The following is a 14729-nucleotide window of genomic DNA, read 5'->3' on the forward strand; positions in this document are numbered from 1 at the left end:
TCTGTTATTTAACTCGTTAGAAAATCTTGACTTTAAATCGTGATATTCAAACGGAAGTTCAATAACACGAAATTTTTGACTTTGATTTAAAATAATATCACTACTTCTACGATAGAAATAATATTATTGACTAATCATTTTAAATATACCTAACATCTATAATCTGTATATTTTATATTTGTTGCAAATCACTAAAAATTAGTACATATTTTATGAACAAATACATTATAGTTATTTGTATAAAAGTAAAATAAAAATAAAATTTGTAGCCCCGGGTACCTCACCGTCGACATTTTAAAACGAAAGCTTCAAAACTTTAGTACCTTCAAGAATTTTTTTTTAATATATCTCAGAATATACACTTGCGAGTATATAATATTATATATAAAAAATAATAATAATAATATTAGTTTGTTATATAATTATCTAATTTTAATATATTGCAGTGTGATCAATGATAAAAGTAATTATGCAAAACGCATGACCTTAAAGTTGATTAATTGTTTTTTATTTTAACTAATTATTACACTAGTTTTTGAAAAAGTAAAATTTTTAACCTTTTCTCTTAGTGTATTATGCGTAACAAAAAAATATTTATAATTATACTTCCCTCTCCATTTCCAGTTTATATTCGAATTGAACTATTTTTTTTTAATAACTTTGACATATAGAATTATTGTTTTATACTAAAAATTTAATTATTTAGAGTGAGTTAATGCACGACTGAAACATGTATATATTCATAAAATTTTAATAGTCTACCTCTTAACAAATTTCCATGTGATTATTTCATATGATTTGTTGAAACAATAATTTGTTCTCAGTCTGGCAATTTTAAGATAAAAGCATGTAATACGTCAGAGTTATTTAAAAAAATATGTCACTTAATTTTTAAATCAAAAAGAATGGATGAAATTTGTTTGTCTTGTTGTACATGTGAATAATAAAATCCAAAGGAATTCAAGTTTATAGGTTCAAAATATTTTCTATTACCATTATCATTAAATATACTGTAAAACCTAAAAAAAAATACACATCCTTATTGTTGTATACGCCGTTAAACTTCACACTAAATTTCACTCTTTAGTTTATTCAGCCTTTCAAAGTATTTTAATTAAATTATTGTTTTAAAATTGTATAAAAGGAAAATAATGATAATAATATGCATAATATTTAAATTAATAATAGTAAAAAATAAAAATGTATGGGTTTTTAGTAATAATAATAAACAAACTAAATTATTATTATTATTGTGAATAATGAAATTCGTTTTTTATTTTCTATAGATTTTAATAAGTATTGTTCTCTCTGCATTACTATAGAAATATCCAAAGAACTGAATAAGTTTAAGTATCCATTTGGTAAAATGTTACCAATAATATTATTGTGCAAATACGCCCAGTAGACTAACCGCAGTTCCATTTCGATAATTGGATGCAAAATTGTCCATCTCAGGAAACAGATAATAATGCAATGTGGATTTGACATATTATACTGTACATTTAAAAATATTCAAAATAAATTCAAAACTAATTAATTTTATGATCAATGATTTAATGATGATAATGCCATTTGAAAAAAATTACAATTTTTATTTTTTCCTTATAATTTTTAAATAAAACAAATGTGTTTTCTATAGTATTTGTATGTTATAACTAGTACAGTCTTTACACCAGTCCTATTCAACTTAAAAAAAAATTGTATTATAAATTATAATTATTAACAGTGGAATTTTTACTCGTATAATAATAATTAATATTTTAACATCATCTTCTGTCTTCTTACGCTTATTACACCCCTCCCATAAGATAATAGACATTTTTACGTAGGTAGATAGTTTGAATACTAGTGAAAGTAATTTAGATCATATTTTATATTTTATAATTCATACACGTCTGTGTATGTGTGTTTATAATATATTATGTATTTTTCTCCACACGAAAAACGGTACGACAAATTTCGCTGATTATTACTGTTATTATTATTATTATTATTAGGCACCTATTATTATTAATATAAACTGTATATTTACGTGGTAACGTGCGATATGAAATAATTTCTACAAAACAAACGAAAGAGAAAACTAACGTATTTACACTATAGTACATAATATAGCCAATACAATACAAGTATTATAAATGTATAATATTCTGACTATTGCTGAACGTCTAAAAATATATTATTATATTTTGTAGACATTGTAAGTTGGCTTACATAAGAATCGTAATAAAATATTTTATATATTTTTTTATTCACTTATTTTTATTCTTATTATTATTTAATCAATATTTTTAAAATTTTTTTAATCAACTGAGTAGCAACAGCATTGCTATAATTTATACCTAGTTTTTTTGGTTTACCGAAATTAAAAATTAAAATATTATTGTTTGATTTTGTATTTGTTTAATTTGTTTGTCAATTTAATATAAAATTCATACACATTACATATTTTAAATGTCTAAATCACTCATTTAAAATCTTTTATGACTTATTTGAAATTTTTACTATTCCTTCAAAATTATATCAAATATATATCTTTTTAGTTTTTAATATGTTCTGTATTCACGTTCAACAGTGTGATTTTTTTTTAAACATTTAATGCATTCATTATCTTGGTAAATTTTTGTGGACAAAATTAAAACAAATAACTAAATTAAAATAAATGTTATGAGGATTCAAAAATGCTTAAGTATTCTCTGATTATTCTATAACATTACTTCACTATGATTAAAAAAAAATACTCATGATAAAAGTTAGAATAAAATCAGATAACTTTTACAAATATTTAATTAATGATAAAGTGATATAAAAATACAAAAAAATACTGACATACTAATTAGGATACTTAAATAAGTTCAGAGTTAATATATTATGTATATTTAATTAGCTAATGCTATATGAAATATGTAAATACTGTCTGTACGCTAAAATAAATGCTAGTCACAGTCGTGAGTCATTCGGAACGTGAATCCATGCTGCGTAAAGCGTGAAACAGACAAGGAAAACAAAGTATCTATAGTTCGTATCCACTTATAATATTTAAATATTGATGTATTTACATTTTTTTTATTGTATTGTGTTACGAAGAAAAATGTTCTTTTGATATTGTCTAATTCTTATTATGATAGTAATCTAAACTAAATTTTCTATTCCTCAAACAAATTTAATCTTAAATTCTATTTTTCATACATTTTTATTTTCACAATATTTCTAGATAATTTTTTCCACCATGTGGTAGATATGGTACCTATACATCATATATCTCCTAATATCTAAGCCCAGAACAAATTCATAATTACATCACTGTAGAGTCTATAGTATGTGCGATATGTATACCTTCATAGCGTTTAATATGATGAAATTTAATACCGTATACGTTTATTCAAACAATGGAGTTTGGTATTTTGGCGCTTGTCTATTTTTCATTAAAATAATATTATATTGCTACTAAATATAATGGCCAACGATAAGCGTGAAAATACTAGTTGTCTAGGCTCGTTATTAATTGGTAACTATTCAATATCCACTGTCACTGTTTATAATATGGTACGATTTTTTATTATTATATTATTTATATTAATAAAAAAATTCCCACAGCACTTACAAGAAATCAACGACAAATTAAGTAATACATAACATTATGTATTTTGTACACAGTTTCTGTACTCCATAATAATTTTATAACAGAAAGTCACCAGAAATGTTTAATATTACATTAATAAGCTTTTCTTTTACTACGTTTAAAAAAAATATTAAATGCTAAATTTATCATAATATAATACTTAAAATGTAATTTTATGCAAACAGTCGTTTTTAAGAAACTCATGGCCATTTTATGCTTTAGTTATAGGTACCATATCTAAATATAAATAATACTGTTATTTTATACTAATATGTATATTATATTATATGTACTAAATATGTATAAAAAAGTGAATTAAATAATTGTTCAGAAGTACATCCTAATTTATAACAAATAATAAAGAACTACGAGTAGTAACTAAAAGGGGACAACAGATACACACCATACGTTTTATTCAAATTTAGAAACATTAAACCCAATCCACTTGTCTGTACTACAATATCCTCAAACTCAACGTAACATGTTTTAATATTAAGATCACGAACTTTCATTGGTGTGCTTAATTCTTGTTCTCAAATAACACTACATTGGCAGCCGTGTAATAAAATATAATTACTCGAATATCTTTTTAAGTATAACATCTGCTCACATGAAAAAGTTCCAAATACGCCAAACACGCTTAGTAGTATCGTAATTCGTAGATATAGAAAGCCAATATATGAAATCAATGTCGTGTACGAATAAATAACAATCGTTATTATTATTTTCGGAAGACAGCGCAAGACGTATGGGTCGAAACAATATTATAAAACCAACATTATGTTATACATAGGTATTAGGTACACGCTGTACGCGCGTGTATAACACAATACAATTTTAAATATACAATAGTAAGGTCGTTTTATACGTAGATGTACCATAATATTATGTACTTATTAATTTTAATAAATTTCGTTCGACTTTCTATTTCAATCGGAGTTAGAATGACGATTAGAATAATGAAATTGTATTCGTATTTCTTATTCTCTGTCGATATTATGTTATCTTTTTGCGGTACACAATAAATACATAAATGTATAGAATATCATATCATATGTATCGTGATTATATGCCCGCTGTGGATATATAATGACGCGTTCTTGTTTTCCTCGAAACTATCGAACTTTATTCAGTCGACTCAAAGTATAAAATAATATATTATAATGAGAGTATATTATATTATTGTCATAATATGACATCGATTATACTAGACCACATGCAGACAAACCGAAATAAATACCCGACCATTTAGTGTACGCGCGTATAGAATAATAATATAATTAATATTATAATACTATCATATAGTATTCAAATATATATATATTATATACTCGCTTGAATCACGTACGCATTAATAATGTTTATAATACGCGTGTCTCTTAACGCTACAGCAGCAGTGTACTATTATGTACCAGCTACCGGGTTTACAATTTAATATAATATATACCTACTACATCGGTTTCGTTCCGATATATTTTCCTATACCAAACGTCCGTCACAATAGCCGCGCACAGAAACGATGATTGCAGTCTCGGAAGCGGATGCTACAATACAATCTACGTACACCTAGATATCATTATTATTATATATATACAGTACGCGTGGAACCATAAATACAATAATAGAATATAGACAATATAATAATATGTAGGTATGTACCTATCGTGTGCATTGCGTACATCAACGAGATATATTCGTGTGTCGTGTGTACGGATGTGTGCAGTACGCGTGGCCGAATAAAGAAGAGCGGCTCTCAAAATCGTGTCGGTGTATAATCTCGAGATGGAAATAATAATAATAATACACGGGTACAAAATGTTGTTGTATTGTAAATTTGTGCTACATCGTATACATCTGTATAAAAGCAAAACCTATTTCACCTAAAGCAATTTTTCACGTGTTTTACACGGCTTATAGTATACTTATTTGCGTAAACGTTTTCTACGAGTCCAAAGTGGTTTAACATATATAATATATACAAAATTAATAATAATTATTATATTTACGTTCGTCACCCGATCAGCCGCGGCGTTGAATAAAAATGCATTTTTTTTGTCGAAGACATTATCTTGCACAATATTGCCAATGCTTTAAACTCTGAAGTGTTATTTTCAATCGCTTATATAAAAATTTCCCCCGTATACTTATTCGTTATTTGTATAATATACTTCACTTTGTGCATTAAACATGTGCATTAAATCTTCAATATTTCGATTTACAAACGAAAATTTGATTACACATAAATCGACAAGAACCTAAAAAAATTATAAATTTTAAATGCTGTCAATAAAACGCACAAAAAAGCCAAAATACTTTAAAAAAATTTTCATGATGTCAATGAGATACTAATATAAACGTCATATATTGTAAAAATATCAAGTCTCAATGGTTATTTATTTGAAAATTACAAAAAAACAAAATCAATTTAACCAAAAACTTGTTTTGCGTAAATAAAATTTCCGTTCATCTATAAATGTTTGTTCATCCCATTAAATGAATTGAGCATTAAAAAATCTCCAGCTCATTTACTTTTTACCACCCAAAGTATCTACTAATTAGATCCGAATTGCTACTAAAAACTACTCTCAATGTTGAATATTAAAATATTGACTGCTCAAAAATGTAAAAACTGATACATAAAAAATTTAAATAATTTAAATAATCAAAAAATACACACATATTACTGTAAAATTAGTACTTTCATCGTTCCTCTTAGAATCTGAATTACTCAAATGTATGGAATTAAATCCTATTTTAAAACTCGATCATAATATTATTAAAACTATACACGTTTTTACGTGTGTTTTTTGAGTGACAATAAAAAATTATATGAATACACATTTATCCCAATTTTAGTATTGCAATTTGTGTGCACTAGACTGTATAGACTGGCACTTCACTACAATACTACATATATATTTATATATATACAATATAATATAAAACATATAGTGTACACTATAACGTTATATCATAAATCACAATAACATAATATTATTTACCTATAGTATTTCGTAACACATAATAAATTATTATATGATTACTTAAAGATAGATACGTCAAAATCAAGAAAGTTTAGCCGATTTAAAAAAAAAGTTGTTGGTGATAATATTATGCACTGCCCTTTATTTCAAAACTACGATTATTCATTTATCAATCTTTGTAACACCCTACAATAATACATAATATAATATGATATTATACCATCTTAACTTATTTTGTTTTTTAAATGTTTTATTTAAACTATTTTTGACAAAATTATTATGTATCACTTGCGCATACTGCACGCGAGAACTGTGATCCTTGCTGTAAACTCATTAACAAAGTCTAAAAATTATAGTTAATTTTGCTAATAAGTATAATAACGATCATTTGATTCACAACGTCATATTCAATTTGAAAAACACGCAATATAAAAATTACGGACTACTGCAGATTACCAAACATTCGAAAACTGCAGTATAACGACTATAATAAATCTGTTATACAATAACTCATTTTCCATTACGCTAATGTTGGCTATATAATATATACACACACGTGCACTGCAGCTCACTGCATATTATCAATGCCTGTTTATTCTGCAGTCTATATGCAATATCGGTAGCTGTCAGAACTATAAAACAATTCAAGTGATATAGGTACCTATCATATTATATTTTATTGATTATGATTGATTAATGATTATATATTGATACGGTTCATTACTACCAAAAAACATGTATAACGTAGATAAGATTAAAAAAGACAAACGTCGAACAAAGAGTTTGAGCAACAGCACCTAGGTCAATGTGTCTCAGCTCGATTTCAATTTAGCTGAGAATGACTACATAATAATATTACATATATAAATATATTATATAATCGCAACACAAACTCACGCGAGTTTAAACGTCCGATTTTTTTTTTTAATAAATAAATAAAAAATACGATATTCGATCGATCACCATTATAATAAATATAATATTTTCGTCTAATGCGTGATTACGTTTCACGGTGTATGACGATTATTGACAGCAATAGTTGCCCTTTGACAATTATAAAAAAAAAATGCAATTTAATCGTTGTGCGCTGCGGCCCCAATCGAAATCGATCACCTACGGATGTTGGCAATTTTCGGAAATTCCGGCTGTTACATAAACTTATCTGCGCAGAATCGAATAATATTCTGTGAAAGTGTAGATTGCTTTCTAGATTGTTTCCCAATTAAATTAGTTTAGTAAAACTATTTTTGAAGACAAACCACGGCGCAAGGTGGCGACGTCGGCGGTCACGCGTTACGGTACCTACTGATGACTGCATTTATATCTCATCGGCCGTTGTCCGATATTAAGTCATCGATCATCGCCCACAAACATGTTTCCGTTTTGCATTTAATAACCACAATACAATTGAAAAAAATCACCTTCGCGCGTCACAATCGCTTTAATGCTAATAAAAATAAAAAAAAAACTAACAGTTTTACGATATTTAGAGATAATTTCAATCATTATTGTTGGTCACTTATTGATTCATTATTAACACATACACTTGCTGGAACTTCGTGCTAAATTTAAAGTGGGGTAATTGCACATATTGGATAATAATATTAATTAATAATAAATTATGGCGTGGGGTTTTCGTTTGCATGTTATGTCACGATCAGAAGAGCAGAATTCATCGTGTTACATTCGAAATCTCAGTTTTCGTAGACAAAGGATGCCGTATAAACTATTAGAAACAATTAAGAACAAATAGTTCGGCTAATTGTTGAAAAAATTACCACCACTATATTATTTAGCAGATATATTTTATAATATTATAGTTTTAAGAATACATTGCCTCACAATAATGATAAAAACAATTATAGAATGATATGGATACATCAAACTATCAAAAATATAACAGACAATTTATTTTTCTCGGCCATAAAAATAATACATAGGTATAAATTGAAAATTTGTATTATTTAATTAATTAAATATAATTTTAGACAGGGTTTTATGTATCTTTTATTTAAATGAAGATTAATTCATTTTAAATCGTTCAAAAATATAAAGCATATTTTAATTTTTAATATTTATTTTTATTATTATACATTAATGTATCGTTAATTACCTAATGGTAACTGTATTTTTAGGTGTGACTCGCAAGATAAAACGCAAATTGAAATCTAAACTAGAAAGTTAATCAAAATATAAAATGATCAATCATTTTAATTAATACATTTAAAAATATTAAGCTTTCGCTAATTTATTACTAACGCGAAATAGTAACCATGTTATTACTTTGTATATTTAAAAGTCCACACTATTTCAACTACTATAGTCTATACAACTTAAATAAGTAGGTACTCGTATTATATTTATTAATATCGCTATATTATGTTTAATGTATTTTAAACAAGCACAACTTATCGAATTAATTAGTGTTTATAGATTTTGTTCGATTTTAATAACTAATAAATACACTATTACAATAATTTATTCTTCATTAAGTTAGCCGGATTACCTAGCTATTGAGAACTTATTTTTTTGAAAAGAGAAATATATGATAGATTTAGATATTTATATGTACCAATATTATTTCTGTTTAACATAATTAAATATTAATATATAACTGATTTGTGATAAATAATTATAATATCTAATAAATCAATCTGGAGTAAAACATTGACCGGTTTTTATCGATAGCTATAATATAATGGTCATTATTATTTATTTAATAATAAAACTTTCAATCGTGTTTCAATGGTTCAAATTATTTGTATTCATAATATGTATATAGTATAAAGTATATAATATACTCATATAATTAAAATTATAATAAACGAAAATAGATAAATTTGATAATTTGATCATTAAACATAACTATACCAAACAAAAAAACTTATGGTGGTGTGAAAATATTATTACTATTAATAAAATTATTAATTTTTGTCGAATTCGTGTCTAATAAGGATTGCGAGGCGTACCTATATTATTTTAATATCTTTTATTATCTTATTTTTATTGTGTACTATAATTCTCTGTACTACTAATAATTAGTGATTAAACTGGTTGAATACTTTAAGGACGTAAGGTTCATATTGTTTCAAAACTACTTTTCTTTTTCGAATGAATAATGATTATAATAAAAAGCAACAATAAATAATAATGCGCAAATTTCAGGAAAACGTTCGAGTTCAAGTGCGTGTATAATATATCTAAAAGGATGGCAATCTATAATATAATGTTTGCAATTTGCAAAGAGGCGCTCCGGAGATTAGGGTCGATGGTCGTCGGCGAAATGGTCGTATATCGTGTGTATACGGTACACGGAGAGACAAGATAATAAACATAATTACGTGTTATTAGAATTTCTTTTAAGTATTCATTTAAACCGATTAGGCCTTCCCTCCATATAACGGGAAGCAGATGTTCTGCTGCAGGGAGATTGATTTGTGCGCGATTGACAGTTCGGTCGAGTTGGATACCTATGGTCGGAATATATATATTTATAATATCAACATACCTATAGTGTAAAATAATACGTATTATAATAATATGTTAACGAGCTCGATCTACTGTAATTTATTTAAATGAGAAGTTTGTTTTCATTTAGATACATGACATTGTACAATATATCCACGCGCGCACTCTTGAATATATAGTGGTTATTTTTTCTGCGCGAGACTATTAAAAAGGAATTATGAGAACATTTCGAAATCGATTAAAAACTCAGCTGCACTGACGTAGGAGGTAGGTACGTACCACTACGATATAATATATATATATAGGTAAATACACTTTAATAATATTATAAAAATCATCGCGATAGTATCCTTCCATACAAAACGTCCTGCACGTTATTTGATCACGCCATTAATAGTAATAGTAATAATATTTATTATCGTAATTAGGTATGTCGTCGATAAAAGAAGAGAATAATCGCAAATCACGATTGGCGCCGGAAGGATTTAAGGGAAAAAAACGCACGCACACATCTTTTGTACAGTCGCACATACCTACAATCCACGTCCATGTGCCGAATTAAAAGTAATAACAACAACAATATAATAATAGTTGTAACAATCAGCGATCCATCCATTAAAAAATATAGAAAATATTTATCACGACGTTTCACCTGATTATTGTGACGACGATGCGGATTTTAAAATACTCGTTAGTGGTACATTTTTAATAATTATTGTTATAATATAATATAATATAGTATACAGGTATACAAATTCTGAGTAATAATAATAAGTTTAGTTAAGCCGCGAACAGGACGCGTAGCACCTGTGGAACTACGTTTCGATTGTGTATTCGTTTTTATATATTAAAGCATAATCACTTTAATCCGTATAGAAAACGATTAGGAACACGATCGAAAGGGTTCATTGTTATGTACGACTTCAAAATATTGTGTATTATTATTATGTTTGTTTATAGTAATCTTTTTTAAACTTTTCAGTTTTATTCTTATTTTTAGAAGTCAAAGCAAACGCAAACAGTGGAGAAAGGCATCGATCTCCGTGCGATGGCGATTGCTCATTACGCAGTTTGATTCAAACGCTCGAGAATATAATATATACGTAAGTATTTAAATAAACGATAACTGATAATATTGATAATAATATATATTCACACCTATATGCATTATTTAGAATTGCGTGTAATACGTGTACAAAAATAGTTAAATAATTAAACTGCCTTAATTTTAAATTAAAAACAAATTATTTAATATTGATTATTGCTTAACAAAACACCTTCTATATAACATAAATTTAGAAGATTAGAACTGTAGTAGTTAAAAACTTCAACTGTTGCTTGAATAAACTGATAAACAAAATATTATATCGGAATAAGTGTTTAAAGTTTTCACTTCGATTTCTTTACTATTTATATTATTTTATATTAGGTCAAATTGTATTAAAAAATATGTTTTTAATGTGTGATATAAAATATGCTTAATGTATTATATTTTGTACGTAAAAATATTTTTAAAAAAACAAAAATTTTAGTTTATTTGATATATTCTTAGTTAACTATTATAGTTTAATTATATATTGTATAATTAACATATAATATTTTACACAAAAAACATAAAGCCCAGTGTTTTGATTTTATAAGTACCTATTAAGGTTTGATTTTTAGATGACCAAAATAATGTATATAACATAACGTATGTAGGTACCATCCATATACGTTCTTTATTTTAATACATTATTATACATCGGTATACATTACTATAAACAAAAACAAATCAACATTTCAACGGGTTTCAATAGTTAGACTTTAACGACTGTAGGTTCGTTTTACGACTAGTGTTGTGCATATTATATTATATAGTGCCGTTTTTATTTTTATTTTCCATTTTACGATATGAATCGAATTTTTGGAACCGTTTAGTATCTGACAGCCAAATAGGATATACGGTTGGATGATATCCGGCAGAAATTTTTCGATTCGACCGCAGGCAGTCTCGGACATTGGAAAGCATTATTATTTTTGTATACGGTGAAATTAAAAGCAAAACACAAAAAATGTGAAAAATAACTCCCGCGGATCGATTATCGGATTTTTCATGGTAGCTAACGCGTTTTTAATATGGATGAAATTGAAAAATTATATCTATAGGAAGCTAACCATTTAAATGGATTAAACTCCCGGAAAATATTAGCTAATAAGTACCATTAATAATATTTACGATTTTACAAATTCACTTACACTATTATTGTACCTACGTCTGTACTCTAAAGTTATAAAATTGTATTTAAATTATTTATGAAAAATATTCTATGCATATTAAATTATTACACCTTGGATTAGATGTTTGCATTATTGAATTATATGGCGACTAGCGAGAGCTTAATAAGAAAAAGGATACCTAGTTTCCATTTGAATAATATAATTACTATATTATGGACTTAATAATTTATCAAAATATTGTTTTAAATTATTTCAAGGTATTTTGCTCTAAAAAAAAATGTATAGGGGTTAATTAATTTTATATGGCTATATATATTATTTGATTGTATACACCAATGAGTTTAAAATAGAAATTATACACATTTACATAGATATATATAGATTATAATAATTAAATCCATAACTTATCATTTTAATTATATTCCAAAAATCTAAAATAATTTAAAAATTCTTGAAATTTAATAATCATGTAAAAATTTTTTTGAAGACCCGCGAATTGTTAACAAAGAATATTAACTGAAGTTCATTATATAACTTGAAAAGTATACCTATCTTCGTGCTCAATAAACTAAAAAAGGGTTAGAAGAGTACTATGTATATATATATACTATTTGAGTACGATGTATGTAGATATGGGTAGACATTAAATTAATCTAATAATAAGAAAACTAATAAATACCCATTATAACTTGTAGTACGTAATAATTGTTATAAGTAAGAAATACATTTTTGACAAAATAAAAATAATTATTATATATATATAATAATATTATTCGACCATAAAAAAGGCGTTAGTATAAATATTCTGATTTTATGAAAATAAATCACTCAAACACTTTATATCATGAATTCAATGTTTATAATTTTTAAATTTTTAAATTAGTTACTAAAATATCGATTCGTTTTCAGTTTAGTGTAACATTAACACGGTGATAAAATGAGGACAACTATAGAAAAATACATCGTTTGATCGTCTCATCGTCTACATTCACTTGACTAAAAAAATTATTTCTTCAATTTTAGCTTCATCCTTTTTAAATGAAATAAAATAATTTCTTTATATTTATAATTGTATATATCATGAGGTTTTTATTCCATGTCTTTACTAGTAAATCACAAAATAAAATCTAAAAATCTACGGAAAAATTTTTTAAATATTTTGAAAAATTCTATATTATACATATAAATAAATAAATATTGAAATAAATTTATACGTTTAAAAAAAAATTTAAAATGTAAACTAATATATTTCACTTTTATATTAGGTACCTGCAATACACAAAAATTAAGATAAAATGATATCAATTTACATAGACGGGGATACAAGTAGGTATCATAATAATTTTAGTGAAAGCTTCATGACCTTTTTTAAAAAAAAAATTACTAAGTATGATGTGTTTATTTATTTATTTATTTTTTTTAATTTTTTCTAACTTTAAATTATTATATCTTGATAATTACAATAAAAACAAAAACATTATAGTATAGGCAGAAAGAAAAAAAATAAAAGTGTTAAGCTCATAATATTGTAATATTACATTTTTAGGCCTGTCTGTAATGTAAAATTAAGGATATACTTTATTGCTTTACTATAATTTATTTATTATATTATTGGATGAAAGAGCATCAATAAGAGAAAAGTTGTAATCTAGAGGGGAAAAAGTGTTCTTTAATTGAGTTTTATGGTGTGATAAAGAAGGATTAAGTATCATGTTATTTTAATGTTTTAACTTATATTTAATATATTCATATTAATTATTAATTCTTTTTAAATGCCCGGCAGCGTATAATTAATTTCTTTAAATTTGACTATATTATATAGTTGAAATACTTGGGATACAACTTTGGCTTAAAACATTTTTTAAACATAAAGCCTAATAATATTATTATAGTTTATTGTATATCCGCTACAATAACAGATTGATAATTTTTTTCTTATATTTTATCGAACAAAATATTTGTAAGTATGTATATAATAATAATGTAAACTCACCACAAAACTCATAATTTGCTGAAGTTTGGTCACATTCACAATCATTGCGTTACGTGTACGCGCACTATAGGTACCTATAAATATATTTCAAAATCTTATATTTTTCACAATATGTTTATTGTTTACCAACACTTGCAGCGTAATTAACGGATAAAATATACGCGTCTGATAAACTTTAATGAATATGCTTATTATGATTATTGTTATACAAAATACGAATAAACGAACATATAAAAATTATTATAACAGTAAAACTGAAAACAAACTAGATTGTCAATATTTTTAAACACGACTAATAATAATATTTATACGTTTATGGAAACCGATCGACTGAGTCCAGGATTCAACAGCGGTCATGGTTGGGCAGCCGACCCGCCAAGTGCGTGAATGGACACCTCGTGGACCGCGGAGACTGCGTTGGATAACAACTGGTTCATCGTTG

The 14729-nt window shown here is 25.9% G+C and overlaps 1 protein-coding gene across 2 annotated transcripts in view; it reads right to left on the reverse strand.

Moving 5' to 3' along the window:
- The window catches only part of LOC132919155 (uncharacterized), a 33160-nt gene extending 18431 nt beyond the window's left edge, over nucleotides 1-14729 (reverse strand). The window contains exons 1-2 of one of the 2 annotated variants that reach the window (XM_060980503.1): nucleotides 14414-14729; nucleotides 14288-14351 (exon numbers count right to left, since the gene is read on the reverse strand). In XM_060980503.1, coding sequence (XP_060836486.1) covers nucleotides 14288-14332 — 45 coding nt within the window. In that variant the 5' untranslated portion in view covers nucleotides 14333-14351; nucleotides 14414-14729. Of the gene's footprint in view, nucleotides 1-14287 lie in introns of both variants that reach the window. The other variant, XM_060980502.1, reaches the window with a different exon arrangement.

The sequence above is a fragment of the Rhopalosiphum padi genome, chromosome 2 (genome assembly GCF_020882245.1).
Source record: "Rhopalosiphum padi isolate XX-2018 chromosome 2, ASM2088224v1, whole genome shotgun sequence".
Classification (NCBI taxonomy): domain Eukaryota; kingdom Metazoa; phylum Arthropoda; class Insecta; order Hemiptera; family Aphididae; genus Rhopalosiphum; species Rhopalosiphum padi.